Genomic DNA, 22290 nt, shown 5'->3' with positions numbered 1-22290 from the left:
TATATTATACTAAACAAAACATCCTGTGATCATTATTTAAACTTTTTGGAAAGGAGTATGCTATAATATGTGACCTTCAAAAATGACATATCACTCCTGTTCACTAGCAGATACTAATGTTGCACCACTCCTAATTGTATATGCAAATTTTCAGTGGTATGTTACTCTTACTCAATCAACATATTGAACAAACGCAGCATGGCAAACATTATTTAAATTTACATTAAAATAATAGGTCACAAGCCAATGTCACCTAAGCCATACAATGACTCTAACTGGCGCATGTTTAGGTGTGGTGAGGGAAGGGATTGCTTAATGTATAGCACCACTTGGTCTTTTCACATTCCAGTTTTTATATTAACAAAAAACAACAACACACATTTCAGTCTAATGCCCTGTAGCAGGCATTTATGGTGCTACATTTTCTAGTTTATCAAAGATGTTGCTATAGCTAGCTGGGCTAGGATAGAAAATTACTTCAATCCAGATATCATCATATATTAATCATATTTGAAATATGAGGATGTTTTATCTAACATGTTTTATATCTGTGCTTTAAACATTTAATCCTACATTGTTTCATAAATCATATAGGCCTAGTGGAATTGATCTATGTTAATGTTAGCATTCATGGTTAAGATAGCTGCTAGCCGTGCTAATAAAGGAGTGTGACAAACTTGGAAACTTGGATCATAAACATAAAATGTTTTATATGACATGAGTAATTTCTGTTGTTTATTTGTTGTCATTTAACAATGAATACATCAAATGTGTAATCATCACATCAGTCATGTAAAAGACAGATCAGAAGGGACATTAATGCTGATGTGTTTTTGACCACTAGGTGGCAGTGTTAACCGAAGATCCTATATACAACACCACAGTTGTTGTGAATTGGCTCAGTAATTTGAATTGAACAAATGTTGTGGTTTCTTCTCATCAGCCTGCTGCTCCCATAAAGACAAGGAACAGGCAAATGTCCCATAATGATTGAAGGCACCTGGAGGAAGTAGGCTCTTAGATGAGCTCCACAGAGCACATCCTGACCACTCTGGAATAAGATTTCAAACTAATGATTTGATTGATGAAAATGGTAACTTGAGAGCAGAATGAGAGCTTCTGTTTTTCTTATGCCTCTAATACACCAGAACCCTTTGCAAAAACTCAAGAAGGACTATTTAAAGACTAACGTCTGACACCCTCTCACATCGAAAGACAATGTGACGGCAGCTCACAGAGTTTTTAGTCACATACAAAGACTTTATAAAGACAAACTGCAAGGTCACTAACTGCAAGGTAACACTTATATCTCTTTGAGTTAATTTCCCATAATGCACATTGTAGAAATGTACAACTACAACTTAAGGGCAAAAATAAATATAGTTTATTTAGGGGGGAATTTCAAAACTGGATTAGGGGTGATAATATGACTATATGGCAACCTTGATTTATAATTAGATCATGTTTGTTTTTTGTTTTAATGGAGGACAGAAAGTTTGAATTTTTAAGCAATACCTTGCCAAGCTTACATTATTCTTCAAAGAGTTATCTATTTTTCAAGTCTCTTTGAAACATATAAGATCTACCTTATACCTCATGAATGCCTTTCTAGTCTTTAACCTAATCAGACCCCAACAGCAGTTAAAAAATAATTCAATTACTGTTATACTGAGTCCGCTCCTATTGGTTGTTGACAATGGCCAAGTCACTGAACAACATAATTTTCATGAAACAAGACTAAAGACCTGAGTTAATATTAACATGTTTAATTTAAAAAAAGACTGCCTTGAAACAGCTCAGATTGAGGTTAATGACCACTTTATACCAAACGACCGAGATCACGGGACCCCGCCCCAACAATAAAACTCTCTTGATTTTACTCCCATTTTGTAAATGTGTCTTTGACTTTAAAATGGCTTGAAAAGTCGCTAGGTGTAAAGCCAGCATTAAATTACAGTCTTAAGTCACATATTATGCAACAAGCACTTTACCAAGGTTTCTCTAACACTAATATGTGTCTCTAGTCTGTCTACGAAGCTCCCAATTATGAGCCCATCCTCTCCTTCTCTTGCCTGCTCCACTTTTCAGAAAATATGAGATTTTCCCCTCATGACATTACAAAGGGCAGTAACCCCTCCCCCCTGTGGGTGACACTCCTACAGCTAGGTGTTTGTTCTGCCTTCTGAGTCCACCTTTCCACTGTAAACAATAGGACATGGAGCAAGAAAGCCTGATCGTCATCCCTTTCCATGGTCAGACACAGCTCATTTACATTTAAAGCTACAGACACAGAAACAGCCTGTTCTGAGCAGGGCTGAAATAAAGGGGTTTATAGGCATGATCAAATACTAGATCGGAGTGGATTTTATGCAACAAACATGTTTTGGGGAGCTCTGAGACATTAAACTTGTTAAAAGGAGTACAATATGTGACCTTTAATGAAGTCGTCACACATGGACAAAAAGTTCAGAGTGCAGTTTATAATTTAAAATTGAGACAACCTTGTAAAGCCATACTGACTATCATACACTTGTAATCAAACATTTTATTCTGTGGCATCAACAAAATGATATTACTGATAAAGAATTAATAAGATACACCGTACACATGAACCATGCATATTATTCTTCAAATTAACACTCTATACGCAACAATAATATTTAAACATGTGAAGATTAATTCAAATGCTGTAACACTAATAATTCTAAAAAAGAATCCATTAAAGGCACTTAACTCCTACTGTTTTATGAAAAGATATATTACAATGTACATAATAATGACAGAACATCATTGATTATATTCATAAGGCACCCTATAGGCTGTATTAAATGTCAGATTTCTGCAAATAAATAACAACTTTCTATACATTGATAAATAAGCTGTTGTGTTGTGTAGCCTCTCAAACATTTCTTTAGTTATTTTTTTCATAACATCTACAATAGCAGAACTCTACTGTACATCAGGACTTTTCAAAAATCAACCCTTAAACAATGTGTTTCATCATTAATTACCCATTTTGTAATAAGCCATGCAGTTAAATTACATGAGTAAAACTGACGTTCATTCTCACATTTTTAGGACAATGTATGTGCTAACTTTGACACGGGTTGAGAACTTTAGGCCTCATTCACCAACACGTCTTAAAAAGAACCTTTCTTCTTAAAACCCACGTACACATGATCTCAAGAGGATTCTGACATTCACCAAAGTTGTCTTTGTAAGGATTTGTTCTTAGCTAAGAAGTGCATCTACAAACACTTGTGAGCAAACTTGTGGCTATGCCAGGGCAAAATTATCAGGTATTGTGTTTTTCTTAGTTTTGCACCATTGTAGGTGTACTGTATATAAATACTCGATATTAGTGTAGCCAGCTTTCATTTCAGTTGTATTATGGTTGGTCTAAACTGCAAAATGTTTACATGTTGCACAATGTTTACAATGTTACAACATATAGTTAGTGTCTCCCATTTTTGCAAACTTTTACTGTGAAGATATTAGATCAGATTCAATTCACTTGATCTGGTGTCTCTTTTGTCTGGTGACAGCGTTCTCTAGTTCATTGATATCATCCGATACATCTGTTTGAGGAAACACTGAGAGTCAGGTGCGTAAACTTTTACTTACAAGGGCTTAGCATTCATCAGTTTAAGAACACAGGCTGTGTGAACATTTAAAACAGGTCTACAAATCTTCCTTGACTTCTTGAGAACAGAAATGTAAGAAAAAGCTTAGGAATACATGGTGAATGAGGCCCTTTGCTCAAAGTTGCAGCTACAGTATACTTGTTCTGCTTGAGTTGAAGCTAAAGTCTATAGCCAAGCTAGGGGCTTTGTGTATCCTTACACAGGCACATTGGTGCATTGACCTAAATGCTAACAATAGCATCCAGCTAATGCTCACGCAGCGATGCTAACATGCTGATGTGAAATAGCACAATGATTATCACGTTCACCATGTATGTTTAGCCTTTTAGCATGCTAGTATTTTCTAAATAGCATGGCAAACAATCTCCATCTGAGGCTAATGGCATGTCATTGGTTTTGCAAGTATTTGGTTGCACTGTGTTACTGGACAAATTTCATTTTTGACTTGATGATGACATTACATTAAATACAAACCACCAACATTTTCACAGTTCGTTAGGGGGATGGGGGCATAAATATAGGTACCAAATTTCGCCACAATAATAGTTGATGACATACTGTATGTCATAAAAAAATAATTATAAATGAAAATCCAATGGGGTAAAATCTGAAGAACAGGAAGTCAAGATTCCTTTCCGGAGTCCATAAATGTCTAAACATGAATTGTAGGCTTTCTATATTTTTCTCTTATTAAAGCTATTTCTTTGTTGCTATTATCCCAGGTATCCCTTGGACTTGACAAACAGTATTACTGTATAGCTCAGACAAGCAAATGAAAGTAGCTAGTAGTTAATAACAATTTGTTGCATGTGTTTTAATACCAATAATACTCCTTTTCAGATCTATTACTACTAATTTTAGCCCATACATACTGTACATCAACAGAGTAATAATGACACATTGACTATGGCTGTCAACAACGTTAACAAACCGTCCAACAGTCAGATTCCAAGCCATTGGAAGAAAAAAGAACATAAAGAGAACACACGTATGTCTGCTGACAAGTCAGACACATTTCATTTGTTATGCCAGACCATAAAGAATGTTCCCTAGATAATAATGCATACCATGGGAGTAGGAGTGGCAATGTTGCTTTTCTCCTGTGTGTTTTGGTTGGTTGGTTGGTTTGTCAGTAAGAATGACATTTCTCAAACAGTGGCTTAGTTAAAGGACGCGAAACAGGACAGACCAGAGTTCCAGAGTTTGAATGTGTTCTTGAAGGTCGGAACATTCTTCCTACATGAGATAAAGAGAAGATAAGAAAGGCTCTTCAGGGCCATTTGGTGGTCATCCCACTCCACATATCATCTGCCTTTGAACATTCTGATTTTGTGCTTGTCTGCGAGCAGCAGAGTGACATTATATTCAAAATCTCCATCATGGACTCCTGTGTGTCGGAAGGCTCCCGCCAAATGGTTCTCCTCCCAGTAATGGTGCCAGTTTCCATACTGGTCTGCCCCGAATCCATACACACTGACCTGGAGCAGATATGAAGAAAAGCATCATGCATATGTTGAAATCAACATCCTTTTAGTTCATAATTTTTCTATTACAGCATTCTAAAAATGCAGTGTAATACGATATCAAGCAACATGGCCTTCTAAATGTATTCCACTTTACTGAAGATTTTCTGAGGTCATTCATGTAGCATTACTTCAAGTGTTTCAACTTACCTCATCACATATGTGGATAGCCAGCAGCAAGCTGAGAAATCCAGTGGAAGGATATCGTCCATGACCCTCAAGCCAAGACTCATAAACATACTTGAAAAACGTTGGACTGTAAATTAGAACCTGCAAAAGAAGAAATAACAAAGTCTGAAAAAGCCCTATACAAGAAAAGGTCTGCATTTAAATTGGCACCAACTGACTGACATGCTTAACAAACATTCAATCTCCAAAACCATCTGCTATTGTCTGACAACAACCACATATGCCTCTGGGAACAATGGCCAACTTCTCAGTTATTTCAGGGAGCCAATACTACTTTCCATGTGCGGCATTGTTTACAGGCCAATTAGCATTTTGAGAAGCAACCATGTGTTCTGATCAAAAGGGAAATGAAATTCACCCCTTGAAATATGTCTGAAAAGTAAATGCTGTCATTTCTTGGTAAATCGTTTCTTGCTACATCGGCTAGAGGAGCACCCGTTCATTTGTTTTTTGATGAGTTTCAGTTTAACTGTAAATACATAATTACGAGGAAGCTTAACTCTGGCTAATTTAAGATGTATAAGCTCAAAAATTAAACCACTTTTCTGGTTTTTGGCATTTAATAGGTCAGTAAGTAATTGCATCAAGATGCAGACGTAAAGAAGAAACCCTTGTCAAGTCTGTCCTTATGCGATGAAGAAACAATTTCTAAAATGTTTGTTTGTTGAATGGGGGTTGGACCAGTCATTTCGGATGCCTTCTAGGAAGTCTGAAAATCTAAACAAAGATTGACTTGTCATGGCACAGTGTCAGGTAGATTGTTTGCTCAAGTTTAAATTGTTGATCTAGCATGGATTGTTCGCTGCACTTGCAGGAAAATATCTGTTTTTGAGAAATAAATGAATTCTCCCGATGGGAGCCAGTATGTAATCACAGCAGATTGCGTTCCACCTGCATTTGTTCTCCACACTGACTGTGTTTCCTGCAACCAAAGTGTGCTTTGGTCAACACTACTCGGACTACACACAAACTAGAAATGGAAACCAAAACACTTTCCATACTAAAATCAAAACCCTGAGTACCGATGCTGCATTTTCATTTAGAATCTGTAAATATAGATTAACAGGTGTTAAAAAGAACAATGTAGAAAAAGTCTGCCTTCTCTCTGATGGTTCATTATGTAGGTCATATAGTCCTTCAGTCTGTGTCATAACCATAGACTGTTAATATTAATGGATGAATGTGTGACGTCACCCATCTGTCAGCAGCCGCCATGCAGGAAATCCTGTCTCACCCTAACGTTCAGTCAAGCTAACGACAGGCTGAAAGCTGGAGCTGAGGCGGGTTTTAAGACTGATGATAAACCGTTACATCGTGCCCAACCACCTGTCAATCATGTAAGCTATGCGCTTAACCATGGATAACACTTATCGTTCATAAAATCAAAACGGAGCCGTTTAAAAAAAAAGGAAATTCATCCCCTGTACAGTGTGTTTCCATGACGACAATAACTAATCAGACCTATTTTGTTTTTGATACCAGGCTGTGAACATGTTAATGTCTATAAAAACTGGCTTTTTTGGCTGTGGTGTGTATGTGACTTCCAGGGTTCCTAGAGCTAGCCTCAATCGCACCCTCGACTTGACGAACTGCAGGATTTTTGCATTTCGGCATTGGCTTAACTTTTCAAGATCGGAGGGATCTCTAAAGAAATAATCATTTGACCCATGATAATACTACTAACAATCAGTCCAGTTCTTTAAAATTTGTATACCCTGTTTGAAGATATACTTCACCCTTGAACATGTTTTTAGAAGGCACAGAACTAAGATGACTGTACTGTGATGGAACACAATAATGCTGAGACTGAGAACCTAAACAGACATAATGATGTCATTATATTGACATTTTATACCAAATGTGTAAAGGTATATAGCATATGGGTTAAACATTTCTTCAACATTTAATTAGTTGTTATGAAATAAACTATAGAAAGGCAAATGATGACACATACCAAGCGGCAGGGACTTTATCTATGTCATGTTAAGAATGTTTAAGCAGCTCCATGACTGAACTCCTGACTCAGACAAAGCCCCTATACCGCCCATCTCAGCCCCTTGCTCACTTTATTTTTTTAGAATAGTTTTTTTGTGAATTGATGTAACAGCACATTTCTAAATATATGATTGCCAAACTAATGCATATTAAATAAAAATGTAAAATAAAGAAATATAACTCACCTTATCTTTGTTTGCCGTTATCCTGGACATAACAGGTATATATGTGCTGTGACAAAAGATAAGAACAGAGGGTTTATAATCCCAGTTTAATTTCCTTTAAAATCTCAAAACATTTTACACATTTCTGCTTGTTTGTCTTTCATAACTGGCATAATTACGCAATCACACACATTTTTCATAACTAAGAACATTTCAAAATATAAAGCAAGTGTCTTTTTTGTACAAATTCACAAGGGAAGCTGTTCACGTGCAGGTTTCTGAAGTCATCGCAGTAACATGCTCATTGTCATGTTTTTTTTTGTTGTGTTTTTTGCATTTTGAATTATTCATCATACAAGAGCATGCAGTGCAGAGATGTGCTTCATTCCAGGTAGGCAAGGTGAAAACATGAAACTGGGAGAGGCACTTTGAACAAAGGTGGGGGCTGCTCCCTGGAGGTGTCCATATTCAGTTTACTCCTGAAAATGTCTACATTTTCATAAAGCAAAAGTTGCATTAATACAATTTTCCAGAAGAAAAGGGAGCTAAAAAGGACAACCATGATTAGCTGACAAATTAACAAATCTAGAGTGTGAATTCTACATGAAGCCTGTGCGGACTTGGATGAAAAAGTGAAGGGATGGCATACAAATGACTCAAATGAAATGTAATGAGTATATGGCAAGATACAATCCAGACAAACGTTTCCAATTAAAGAAATGGTTTATCAATGCTATTTCCTCTGCAGCAGAGAGTCTCATTAAAATTCAAAGATTACACTGACTTGTCCAGTGCTGTTTGATATCATGTGCTGTACAATATAACAGTCCAGCCAGTTTCTCTTACTCTTGCGGTGTATGAATATGAAAATGGAATGCCCATGTGTCTGGTGCTATATATTACACACTGCATTATAAAGTTAGAAAGTACATCATTCAACACACGCACGCACACACACACACACACACACACACACACACACACACACACACACACACACACACACACACACACACACACACACACACACACACACACACACACACACACAGACTTGACAATTTCACATATAGAGAGGTGCTTGAGTTTCAGGATCGCTAACTTCAAAGTCAGGAGTGTGAATATGGACGAGAAGCAGTGAGCCCTGTACCCTCTTCACACAGTTCTTTGTGTATGGAAATAATTTGACAAAATATTCACCACACTCAGTGAAGAGCTAATGGCTGGTGGGCTAATGCTGACATTACTGGCAGTAAAGTGGAATTTAATGATGCAGAAAGATTGCTCTGGCAGAGCTGGAAGACAACAGCACATTTTATAGGAAACATTTGTTGGGATTTGCTCGTCCTTCTACCATCTAACATGTTGCCGTGTCTGAGTTATTGGCAGTGGCATTAATTGGCAGTTGTTTCATCTTTCCCCGGATGTCCAGTAATTAAGATAATGATTATGGGTCACTGGGAATGAAAGTGAAATCTACTGGAAGATTAAAACTGAGGGATTATCCTTGTTTTGGCAATCTGACAAACAGGGGCATCCAGTGAATGTGATTGTTGTGACAATCAGGTTTTTGTAGAGTGTAAATGACTCTGGGGCTGCAAGACAAACATGAAGCATTATAATGCATGCAAGCCTTTCATATTTCTAAGACAGTTAAAGTCATTGAACTGAACTTTTATTGAGAGGTACATTTTTTAACAAATTATCACATTCATTAATTCAATAAGACATTTTAAAATAATAGCCTTAATCAGAGGCCCCCTTGTTTTAGATGTAGAATAGATATTGCTTGGCAGGATATGAAAATTAAACAATTATTTGTATTTTTTAGACCTGCCCATTGTTATTAATAAAGTGTGTTTTAAATGAATTCACCTTTTAAATGTAACTAATTATACTGATAAAACAAATGTGTTAGCTTAGCTTTAGCTTTCACTGTTATTGTTGCACCTAATGACATGTTACCAAATTCAATTTAGACCTCACTTTTAAACCTTGTTGAACTGTTTGGCTACTAGCTGTAACTCAACATTGACAAGTCATCTAATTAAGTTTTACAGCTAAAACATTAAAGCAATTCACTCATCTGGCAGACATACATGGCAGCTCATGGACAGTATTAGGAGTACCATGTTATCAAAGGAAGAAAGTGCGACTTTTTAATCCAGTAGATGTCGCCCTTGAGCACCAGCACTAAATCACTTAGAGTCATGTTTCTGGCCCTTTGATGAATGCAAAGCCAGCACAATTTCCCTTTAAAGTCTCTTTTCGTCTCCACCAACTCCTTACAAATAAATGTCTCTTTAGCATCTAAATGTTCCACTTGATTTACCAGCTAGATACTAAAAGAACACAATCTGTTACTTATGTGGTTCAAAAACAATGAACGTAAAAAAAAAAGCTCTCCAGCAGCAGATTGATTCTTGTGGATTCATCACGAGAAGCATTGACTTTTATGTTACAACTAATTCATTCTAAACTAAATCATATTGATAAGTGCTGCTTATCATATGCATAATTATACTTACTGTTTAATGGTTCCCGTTGTAAGAGCACTAACAATCCACTGCAGGTCCAGTGTCTTAAAAGGGATCAGCACCAGGCTGGTGGCATTGTCCAGGTCTATGGCACTTTCTGGATACATGACATGATGTGTCGTCCTCGCACCCACATCCTCCTCAAAACCGGAGGTGGGAGCCTGATTCATTCTGCAAGGACAAAGAAGCAAAGGTTGTTTTTATTCTGGCTGCCATACCATTTTTTTCTATTCCATTGCAGCTCAAATTGAGGTTTATTTCACCTGCATGTTATGAAGATGGAAAACCTTTGACTTTGTTGTGCCAATACCCACCATCTATAAATATGTAAGCCAACCAGGTGGTACATACTTTAGACATCGAAACCAGACATGATAACTATTTCAGCAAGAAACATTGAAACCTAAAGGACAATGTGTCCCACTTCCAAATAGCAATTCAGAACCATCCGGTGTCCAATCAAAGCAGAACAATTACCGTTTGGCAAGATAGACTAGGCGGCCCTATTATTATTAACAATACTCTCTCAGGGGCTGGGGCAGTAATTGGCAGGAACACAGTTTGACAGTGTCGGTTGGTCAGTGGGAGGAAGTGACACATAGAAGAAACATTTTAATCTGACTCCATGTGTATCCGGCATCACCTGTTGGATGCTCCAGTATCATCTTCCTCATTACTGACTCTCAGATGACAGCAGTTTGACATTTGCAGCCTGAGCCTGTCAGAACCTCAGACGGACCTCCTGCTAAAGGCATTTTGTGTCTCGGCTATCTCAGAGTCAATGACATTTGTTTTGGCTATTTCATGTTGCATCTTTACATATGATCAAGCATCTTGACTTCAAAAATTACCATGACATGGCTCGACAAATACATTAAATGAAGTTATTCTTCTTCCACTTAACTTAAAATGGCCTGTGGCTCAGAGGTAGAGTTTATTGTCTCTAATCCGGAAGTTTGGGGGTTTGATCCCCAGCTCCTACAGTCACAGTGAATGGAACTATCCTGATGGGCAGTTGGACACTTTACATAGCGTCCTCTACCAGCAGTGTGTGAATGTGGTAAATTGGTGATTGTGACATGTAGTGTAAAAGGGCTTTGCGTTGTCAAAAGAATATACAAGTCCAAGTCAATTTACAATTTAACTGTACAAATATTTTGGAAAATAAATTCATTTGCTATTCTCTAATGTATCTAGACCAAAATAACACAATTTCTTTCTCTTTTTTTCCCCTTCTGGTTAACACTCTGTATCTGTACATTGCAGAGATTCAAGCAATACTTACAACATCCCCCTTTCTATTAATAGTTAATGTACCAACTTTTCTAAACTTTTCTAAACTATTGCATCAGCTTTATTTCTTCATGTTTTCAAAAAAATAAAAAAATGATCAGTTATTTCATTTTGTTTATGATGCTAGAAACAAATATACTCTTTGAATAACAAATTATTTGCATATTTACCAAATATCTTTCTTTGCAAATCAAATGCAAAAACAATGCAAAGCATCACTTCTGACAAATGATGGGGGTCAGTCCATCAAACATGTGTACACTGATGAATTAATCAATAACACACCTTTAAGAGTAAAATAAAGAGTAATCACGAGTGACGACTGGTCAATACTTATTGAGTAAAATGTATAATCTGCAGTAAAAATTAAAAAAAAATGTTCTATGTGTCTAAAGTTATGGATTGGTGACATCTTTCCAGTCTTGGGTGCTAGACTCCAACCCCTGGGCCTCTGTTGACTTTTAATGACAAGAGATAGGAGGTCCGTTGGGTGCAGGATAAAAGTGCTCATAGACACATTACAAGCCACCATCCAAAAGGAGGCAGCAGATGGATTTGTCCCATGAACTGAGACATAATGAGTGAGGCATGCAGTGTCACTGGATCAGAGCTTTGGCTGTTTATCATGATGGATCAAAGATTAAGATTAAGATTTACTTTATTGATCCCGCAAGGGGAAATTCTGTTTTTACACTCTGTAAGTCGTGCTCCTGAGCTGGTGGTGGGTAGGGGGTTTGGTGCCTTGCTCAAGGGCACCTCAGCAGTGCTCAGGAAGTGATCTGGCACCTCTCCAGCTACTGGACCAAATTCCATACTTGGTCCACACTGGGACTTGAACCGGTGACCCTCCGGTTCCCAACCCAAGTCCCTACAGACTGAGCTACTGCTGCCCAAATCAGCATCAAAGCAGCAAACCAGGCAATAGCACGAGTCAACTGACTGTGTTTAGTCGTCCCAAAATTTAGGAGACTGATGCCTGTAAGTACGAATGCATATGGTGTTATTTGTTAAGTGTAATACATTTTGATTGTTTCCTAAGTTAAAGTTAACAAAATTATAACAAACTAAGTCCAAACATCCAAGTCCAGCTGTATGAAATATTGTGCCCACCCTGGAGAACAATACACCTTTATATTATTAATTAACTACAAAGCCATAAAACACAAGTATATCTGTAAGTGATAATGGGGGAAGTTAACAATCTACACAACACTGTAATATTACTGTATCGGCTTTAAACTTGATGACTACCTGGTGGCTAACATTGCTGTTATGACATTGACAGTTATCTCTTTAAATGTCACATGGCTCATTTGGAGGAACATAACTATTTGATTGCTTTTCATTTTTGGAGACAAGGTTGAATATAAGTCCAATATTCCCTTCTTTTAGCTCTTTTTTTCCAATTATTTACCAAATCCTGACGGCTATATTTCGGCTCTTAAGTGACTAAATCTACGAATGCATGAATTTTCCTGTGGTTGTATTACAGATATTTTTATTATGCATACTGAAAAATGTGATTGTCAATATTGTTATTAAAAAACTATTGATGATAGGAGATTTCAAGCTTACTATAAATGCATGCTTTTTATTTTATAAAATCAGTTAATAATCTGCAGCTGGGACACGGGATAGTGGTTATAACACGCGCCCAGAGGCTGTTGTCTTCGTCGCAGCGGGTTATACTCTAACCTCAACCCTTTGCTTCTTGTCATCCTCCACTTTCTCCACCATACAATTTCTTTAGCTGAACTATCCAATAAAGACAACAATGGCCAAAAAATAACTTAAAGAAAATATGCTGTTATTTTCACATTGGGCTTTTGCATTGCGTTCTTTCAAGCAGGAAAGGTCTAATTCAAGCACCTTAATTAAAAGCATGTATCAGATAGGTCATGGTACATAGAAAGGAGGTACATAAAAGCACTGCTGTCTTGAATGTAACAGCTAACTAAAGCAATCATACATCTGTGTATTGTTTGGGAGGCCCTTCAGTCCCAGTGATGAGAAGTGTTGTGTCACCAGTAACAAAGCTGCAGCACCAGATGTGGTTATCATCGACACAGCGCTGATTATTATGACATTGCATCATCAGTTATTGCATTCTGGGGGGAAAAGAGCTGTATTTTAAACAATAATGATGTGTCATTTTGTGCGAACACATCAACAAATCTCACAGAGCAGACTGTTTGGTCCATTTTACATCAGAAAAGGAGAGAAGAAGAAGAGTTATTGGTTTACTCTCCGGGTGTACTGTTTCCTCCACAACAAACCAGCTTCTTGGTAATGACTTAGCTCAACACTGCTGCAGATGGAAAAGGAGAAGTATTGGCAAGAGGTTTTTTTATGGAGCAATATCTCAGTAGAAAAGAAAATTCTGACAGCAGAACATTGGTGAAGTTCTCTTTTAATGGTAACTAAAGCTTCTGGGAATGCAAGAATTGCTCACAGAATGGATCCCTGCCACCCTGAACAGATGAAAAAGTATGGCAGTGAGGGCAGAGGAACACCATGGCACATATTAAACTGTATTATGTGACAAATTCATCACTTCTGCTGCACATTCAGAGATACTACATGCAGGTTACATTCTCCTTAGACTCTGCGTCGATGGGACTAAATCTCATGTTCTTCTCAACCTGCACATAGAAGGAATCCAACAACACAAGCTACCTTGTTTTGTTCTTTAAATGTTGAAAAAGACCAAACTATACTTGTTTTGACAACTTACAATACTGCTATAAAAAGGCAAGTCATTCTCTTTTGCTAAAAAAGCCAAAAACATTCAGTCAATTTCCAGAACAGACCTGTCTTTGCACTTTTTCTTCCTTTTTTTGTGCAACTATGAAGTTCCTTACTGTACCCATCTTGCCGTTACTCACTGCATGTTTCAATACCATGATTATGCAAATCAGTTAGGGCACTCGAGAAGTTAACCTAAGTGGATTCAGTGTGCTGCTCATCCACTTAATCTTACGGGGGCATGTGGTGTCAACTGCTCTAAGGAGGCGTATATTTCAGATTGGTCTAATCAATATTCAACTTCTGCTCTAACTCCCCCTTGGCACTGGAAATTTGTACCAGATGGGCTTGAAAGAAACTGAAGGAGATGTATTGAGCCCTTGAAAAGCTCATTCCGCCACCAGGATGGGTTTCTCATGCACAGGAAACCAACAATTTTTACCTGGAATATAGCAAAACGGTCAAACGAGTACAGCAATGATTATCAAGACATTTCTTTTTAGAAATGTTGGTGGAAGGAATTATGCTAAATATTTGATATCAAACATTAGCTCATATAAAGATTTTATGCAGCTCTCTTATTATAATAGATTTGGAATCTTAAAGCTTGGCGGGACTACAACACCTCCAGAGAAAGCATGAAGCCAGGACAAATGACTCAGACTCAGTGGAGGAGTGAAATTCAAATTGGAGGTCTTTTGTACTGATGACAGATATCTTGACCGGTGATATATAGCAGGGCTATCTTAATGCTAAGGAGTTAATTGCCAGTACTTAAAGCATTGTAGAATAGTAAATGCTCTTGAACAATCAGACAGAGCCATGTGGTTTGTGAATCGAGGATCTGTTTATTTCTCTTGGAGCAGTTCTTTTATACCAATCATCCTTTCATGGGCAATAAACACACTGAGCAATTACAACATGTGTGCTATATAAAGACTATTTCCTAGAAGTTTTTTGGACGGACACCTGGTCTCTTACCAGGAAAGAGTGGGTGGGTATGTGTGTACGTGTATCAGAACATGACCTTATGACTTGGCCAAATTCAGAGGTTAGATACTCATTGGTTTGTGCCTTTTGCGGTCCAGATTGTGTGTTTCTGTTATGATTCAAGTCAAGAGACTCCACATATGTAGAGGTCAGGTTTGTACGAAGAGGTGAATTGGGTTCGATTTTTCTGACATGTTTTTCAGAGTTGAAGCTTTGGGTACTTTTTAGGACATCAGATGGATAGCTTAAAACATGAATAACCCTTCAGATTACCATGCATACTGAAAAAGTCACCGAGAAATGTAATTGCCAAAAACAAAGAAAGACACATTTAATGGCACATATGTAAGGATCTTTATGAAAAGATGAGTAAACACTATTGTTGGATGTCAATATTCATTGACCTTCCACTACAGCCTTTGCTATATGATCTGATTTAATAATGGAGATTATGCATGACCTAGAGCAGGATTCATGGCAGTTTAAAAATGTATGATTTGGAAAAAAAAAGAAAAAAAAGTGTAAGATGTCAGTGGGCCTGTCTATAAACCCCCCAATTATGAGAAAAGTCAAACCCCTCTGTCTTCTGCCTGCTCCACTTTTCATAAAATGTGTGCTCAAACAGTCCGTTTGGATGACATCACAAAGGGAAGTAACCCCTCCCCCAGGTGGGTGACACTCCCACATCTAGGTGTTTGTTCTGCCCTCTGAGTCTGTCTTCTCAACGTTAACAATGTGGCAAGGTGCAAGAAAGCCCGAGCCATCCAAGCCTTTTTGAGGGGCGTGTTCAGACACAGCTCATTTACATTTAAAGCTACAAACACAGAAACAGCCTGTTCTGAGCACGGCTGAAATAGAGGGGTTTATAGACATGATCAAAAAAAAGATCAGAGTGGATTTAAAACAAGAAACTTCACAGACATGTTTTGGGGAGCTCTGAGAATTATTTAAACTGGTTGAAAATGAGGATAATATGTGACCTTTAATAGATTCATGGCTGAACAACAGTACAGGAATGCTAAAAAGATAAACCAAAACATAATTTACAGTAACAACAGTACTAGGCTTCCTTTAAATACTAACTTGACAAATTATCAGCAAATCTAGGGGGCGTTCCATGACACCTGTCACTCATTTACACTAAGTGAATGGAAGAGGATGCAACAGTGCCCCATTAGAGATTTTATATTATAAATATTAGGTTTGGTTGCCACCCACGTTCCAAAAAATGTAAAGCAATCTATTATAACTTATATTAACTTATCTTTACTGTTTGAGAAAGGGGTAGGGCTTAGCCCTGCAAGCCCATTTATACCAGCCATCCCAATTCTGTCCAGGAAAAGAGAAAAAAAACTGCAGTGGCCAATTACAAGACGGACAGATGGCAAATAATCACAGACTTTGTGAATACGTAAATTAAGGTTTATAGTATCCCTCCTACATAATAAAGGTAAGGTGTAGTAGACAGTTAAAACTATAATCTGAGTATTCTTTTCAATTAGTGTGCTGGTAAAGTGTATTGTCAGGACTCAACTGTTTCATTTGTTACCCAGGTGCTGGCAAACAAACTTTGACACGATAAAAAAGGAGTGACAGGAAAAAAGGAATGAGCTGCAGCAGAAAAACAGGTTGGTGCAAACCCTAAGTAACTACTCGTGATGTTTAAAGTTACATCTTTGGTTGTGAAAACCTTAAAGCGTACTCAAGCTTTGCTGGATATATCACTGGCTGTTGACATAAACACAAAATGTCAAGCAGAATAATTGAAGTTAAAACAAACGGCTGTGAAGTCAGATTATATTCTGTCGAGCAGTAGGTGGAGGTCTAAAGAGTTTGTCTTCATATTAGGAATCAAACGTTAACTTTTGACATTCAACCATTACTGACGTGATATTCTATTTGGGCCCGACATTTTGTTTGCTGTTGAACTACTGCTTAAATCATATTCTCTCTGTCTGAAAATGTCTCTGCTTCTTCTTTAAAAGGTGATAAAAGTAAGACCATCATGCTGATCTCTGATTAATGGCATCTTAATGTCAATGCAGTTTGCCAAGCAGCAGAGAGTGAGACATTATTTGTCAAATTATTATTCATTAGTCCTTAAAATGCTTGAAGCAGTGAACTCCGGCATGCCACAACACAGCCCTGCGCTTCAAGGTGCAGCCAGATCACGCAGCATGTCACAGCCAACTGGCACTTTCAAAGGTCAGTGGTATTTCAGTGCCGTTCCATTTATTTACTCGCTAGTTCCCTCTCATACACTCTCCTTTCAAAGCCAAACTGTGTGAATTTTCCAAATGCTTTTGCAGTTCCAGCTGACTAATTGTCATGATGAGGAATGAACGCTGTGTACATTTTTATCAGGTTAGTGAAGCAGTGGGAGCAGAATGAGGCAACAGCCCCCGATGAGATGAAAGCAGAAAGTCTCAGGTGAAGTTTTAAAGCCCGAGGCTTTGTAATTAACAGGGTGAATACTAAACTTTAACTCAAGGTTGTTTTTGAGAGCGGTGTAGCAGTCTACCTGTTTCAGTGTCCTAAAACCACAGGTGATATTATCCATGTGGATTAAAGAATGCTGTGATGAAGCACCAGCAGCACAGAAGATTATGTAAAGTTTTCTCACATAATGGTTCAAAAGCAGTATGTTGCAGTTAATTCACAATCAAATAGGTATCCAGAGAAGCTTTGGAAGATTAAAGCCAATGCAATATCATATTCAGCTGAATAGTTGCCTTGTTTCCATACTTGTAAGAAGGAGGACAGCCAACAGCAAAGACTGTTCTTTAATATTGACCAGATCCTCATAATTAGACACACGTGGAAGTTAAAACACACAACAAATATCACACTGCAAGCATTTACATAACAATTGGTTGAGTGCTCATACAACTTTTTTTCTTACATTTTAGGGTTTATACCCTCACCTTTGATCTATTTTATGTATGTGTAGGCACATAACCAACCAGTACCATTGCACATTTGTACATAGTGCGGGTCTTTGAGATGACATACCGCTTACTCCAAAGTCATCTTCTATTGGTTCACACTATATAACTATAATACATATCATCTTCTTGTGCTTTTTGGCCTGTTTTAATCACTTACTGCTAGGGATGTCCCAATACATTTTTTCCTTCTGATACCAATTCTGAAACTAGAATTTACAGATCAGCTGATACTGAGTATACCAGCCAAGTGCCTGCAGGAGACTTAAAAAAGTAACTGCTTTGTACTATCTATAACAGACTGAATAAAACACGAAGTGAATAGATGAATTGTTTCGGCCTTAAAATGCCAGAAAGTTTTACCATCAGTAATACCCCAAACCAATCTAACTGACCTCCACCTCAGCGGCAAGGAAGTGTGGACAACAGGAACGCAAGGACAACAAATGAGAAATCCTTCCTGCATCTTATCCCATCTCCCCCCCCATCCAATTTTTCTTTTGTAACTAAAAATGAGCAAGGTGTTTGACCTGCTTTTTGTCTTGAGATAACATTTTTTATGAATTGGCGCTATACAAACAATGATTGACTGATTGATTAAGAGGGGTTTTGCCAGGCTGCTTTTTACAAAATACACAATGGAAATGAACAATATAAATAAAGGTTAAACTACTCCCACCACAGAATGATCTGCAGCTGCAGCAATAATTTGAGTCTACATCACAAGAGGACTTTGATGAATGCTCTTCGCCCGCTCTTAGCTTCAGGCAACCCAAGTGGCAATCAAGACCTTGAACTCCAATGTAGATGTGCTACAATAACAAATATGTTCAATAAACAAAGTGCAGAGTAGATTGCAGAATTGTTACAGGAAACTAAAGTCTTTAAAAGAATAATAACCATAAATAGATGAAAAAATACAACAAGCTTCAGGGCGCTGATTCAAATACAATAGCTACTTTGTTTATGGTCAGGCTGTGCTGATGGGTAAGAGGTACTTGTAAGGGACATTGTGGTCACTTGTGGGCCTTTGGGAACATACAATTATGGTAATTACCCTCTTACAGAGTAAGAAAAAAGGCAATTTTCTGATTCTTGGAAACAGGTTTTAAGAGCATTGTCGCTAGTTGCTAAGCAAAACCAGCAGACAGCCAAAGCGAGACACAGCACATAAGAGGTGTGAAAATGCTGGTTTTAGAACCAATTTCAAACGGGGATTGTGAGTCACAAACGCGATGATCCTGCCTTCTTACATCTGCTGGCTTTAAAATCCATCTTAATGAAGTTATTTGGAAGGGCTTTCATCAGCGTGTAGTATATAAGCTTGACTGATCCTCAATTCAGCAGAGTAAATATGAATGATGAGACAATCACAAACCCTGTAAAGCCTGCTGCTTTTCAAATAATATATGCTGCTGTTCCCATAGAGCAAATAAAATGCACATGAGGGGATGTGATTGCATATGATCAAATCTTCTGTTCAACATGATGAAAAAAAAATGTAATCCTTATATCACTGGAAGACCAACCACTTCAAAATGTGCTCTCTCCTCCCCTTATGTTTGTCTTCAGCTCTGACCAGGTGAAGCTACTGGCGGCCTAACGAGGTGCACCTCGTGCTTTAAAGCCCAGTGCTGAGTTCAGGTAGATTGTGGCCCTTTCTGAAAAAAGCCACAATTCAATATGGAGTGCAGAATTTTCAGTAGGGGGTTTCAGTATAGACTGAACCCTCTTGGTCATTCAGTGGGCATTATTTGGGTCCACCTCAGTAGACTGAACATTTGAGCATGGATGCTAAACGTTCGGGTTTTGTGCAGTATGGTTTGGATGCATCCTTTTAGATAATGAGTTGTATTTTAACACCCACAATGCTGTGCAATATTAAATGTAAAATGTCACTTCATGTGCGCCTCCAAAAAAAAAAAAAAAGGAGGATAGATGCGGCTGGTTTGGGTAACGCCCCTTTCAAATGTTAAGTTGTAAAATTGTTGTCATGCAATGTAAAGTTTTGTATTTTTTACTGAGCCATCAATCATATCACATCTGAGTTGGAGTGTCAATAACATGAGGCGGGCTAATGACGCCACTTCTACACTGATATATCGGCCTACTGTGTGCACCTACTGAACAGTAGAAGGGACTGTCTACTGTCAGATTGTGTAGGCACTTTGCAATTCGGAAGCACCAAGCTTATAAGGAGAAATTCAACCATGGCGGTAACGTTTAGCAAAGCTGAGGCTAAAGCAGTAGTCCGAAGCAAAATCATGTCGGCCTGGCAAAAGATTTGGCATGAATGATGAGACTAAGACTAGGACATGCAGGGTTAAATAAAACAATACACTTAATAGGTAAGCATAAGTCAAGTTAGTGTGATTGTGGACAACATCAAGAAACGGTAAAGAACGTGTTATTTTGCATTGCCAGAAAAAAAAGCTCACAGAGAAAAGCTTAAGGAGGAGCGGATGAAATGTGGAGTTGAAATAATGAGTCTTGAAAATATATTAAATAATGATGAAGGGGAATATGAAAAAAACGAAACCTGCGCAGTCTCAAACAGTAGCATGCTCCTGCCCCAAACTACTCAGCTAATATCAAAGTAATAACTCTTGTCTTGTTGCTGTCCCTGCCAATGGATAATTCAATTGTTAGACAATGGCATGCTGCTGTCACAGCGGGGGCTGTCAAAGAAGATAAGTGCAGTAATGTGGCTTTTTACCGAGGCAACATGTCACAGCAGGTTGACAAAGCCATGCTGTGATAAAATAAAGGGATGCAACAATACTGCATTAAATTGCCTTTTGGTTATTGAAGCGCTAGTCTGGTTATACTGCTGGCAAGATCTGCATGTCAGCTGTATCATCATGACACTTATTTTCCAAGAATCTCAACAGTGTCCTCATTTTACCCCAGAAATAGAACAGCCTAGTGAGTGTCTTAGCCTACTCTTAGGTATCCACACTTTTTATTCCAAACAAAATTGGGAATATTCCCAGAGAGATTTCAGATACTCTGAGGTGTTTTAATTGGTAAAACAAATGGTCTCAATTGAATACAAATGCCTCCCTAAAACATTCAAAAGAAACCAGATTCAGTCAGAAGATACCATATCTATACAGTTATTCTACGCCCTGTTCCCGCTGTTATTGAGATTCACAAAAAGCAATTTATGACTCCCAGACCAGAAGAATCAATGTTTACATCTAGTTTCACAATCACTGAGAAATGCAATATGTAAGTGAAACTTCTGTGTTACAATGGTACTAAAACATGTTCGTTGTGGTTTGTATGAAATGAAGCCAGATAAATCTCTTTATTTTTGCTTATAAACATCAAGATTTATTCTAATGTATAAAACTTAAAGGAGCAATAACTCTGACACCTAGCAATTAAAATGGGTGCTGCAGACCAAATTCAAAACATTGTGGGGCTGTCCCCCCCCCCCCGCCCTCTCCTCCCTCAAGTCCATGCTCACACAGGTTGACATATCAAGGACACTGAAGCTTCAGTATTTAGCCACGTCTACATTCTAACATCTCTCCATTTTTCAAAAGCATTGTCAATATTTATCCTAGTTTTACTACGTGTGTGGTCGTGGAGCTTATTAGAAAAATGCGGAGGCTTTTAAGGTCGGTTAGAATCAGTTATATCTGAACCAGTTAGCTTGCCCGCTTCCATCGCTGCAACACCGGATGGTTTGCTGTTTGTCTGGAAAGCTGAGGGGCCTCAAAATTGTCTACCTTCTCTGGTCAAAACCTTTCCACACCGGAATCTAAAGTTAGAAGGAGGACATACTGGCTGCTGCATTGTTGTCAGAGAAGCCAGCACTTCAACATAGCATGTTTTTCTTAATGTCTGATCATATAGTAAGGTCACTTTATCATTTCACTCACTACACATCTCACTGATTGGACCTTTCACCCTTACCAGCTAAGTTGCTATCATAGATCAACAGAATCTATTAATTATAGGCTAAACAGTATTATAACTCAATTTCACAGTCTCAATATTACAGTAATTTACTTATTGAGTTACAGATAGGCACACTCCACCCTGTGCATCCAGACAGTTAAAAAATTGTAAAACAATTGCACATGCATGCTTATAATTCAAAACCTTTTTTTTTATTTTTTTTTTTACAACAGCTGCTCAAAGCGTCTTTATTAAGATGTTGATGAACCTTCAGGATTAGGCTTTGCCTGAATACTGGTTTGTATTTTATGCACTCAGCTCTTAAAAACTACGCCCCAGTGCCACTTTCAATTTCT

The 22290-nt window shown here is 37.9% G+C and overlaps 1 protein-coding gene across 2 annotated transcripts in view; it reads right to left on the bottom strand.

Annotated features, from left to right (window-relative positions):
* Positions 1–2465: 2465 nt before the first annotated feature.
* Positions 2466–22290, bottom strand: part of LOC132991183 (CMP-N-acetylneuraminate-beta-galactosamide-alpha-2,3-sialyltransferase 1-like) — a 71460-nt gene continuing 51635 nt past the window's right edge. For both annotated transcript variants that reach the window (XM_061059830.1, XM_061059831.1), the window contains 4 exons: positions 10044–10223; positions 7537–7582; positions 5318–5437; positions 2466–5122 (listed from right to left, as the gene is read on the bottom strand). In XM_061059830.1, the coding sequence (XP_060915813.1) occupies positions 4949–5122; positions 5318–5437; positions 7537–7582; positions 10044–10223 (520 nt within the window). In that variant the 3' untranslated portion in view covers positions 2466–4948. The remainder of the gene's footprint in view (positions 5123–5317; positions 5438–7536; positions 7583–10043; positions 10224–22290) is intronic.

Source organism: Labrus mixtus, chromosome 16 (assembly GCF_963584025.1).
Source record: "Labrus mixtus chromosome 16, fLabMix1.1, whole genome shotgun sequence".
Taxonomy (NCBI): Eukaryota; Metazoa; Chordata; class Actinopteri; order Labriformes; family Labridae; genus Labrus; species Labrus mixtus.
The sequence above is the reverse complement of the archived record's forward strand: the minus strand, read 5'-3'. Positions and strand labels throughout refer to the sequence as shown.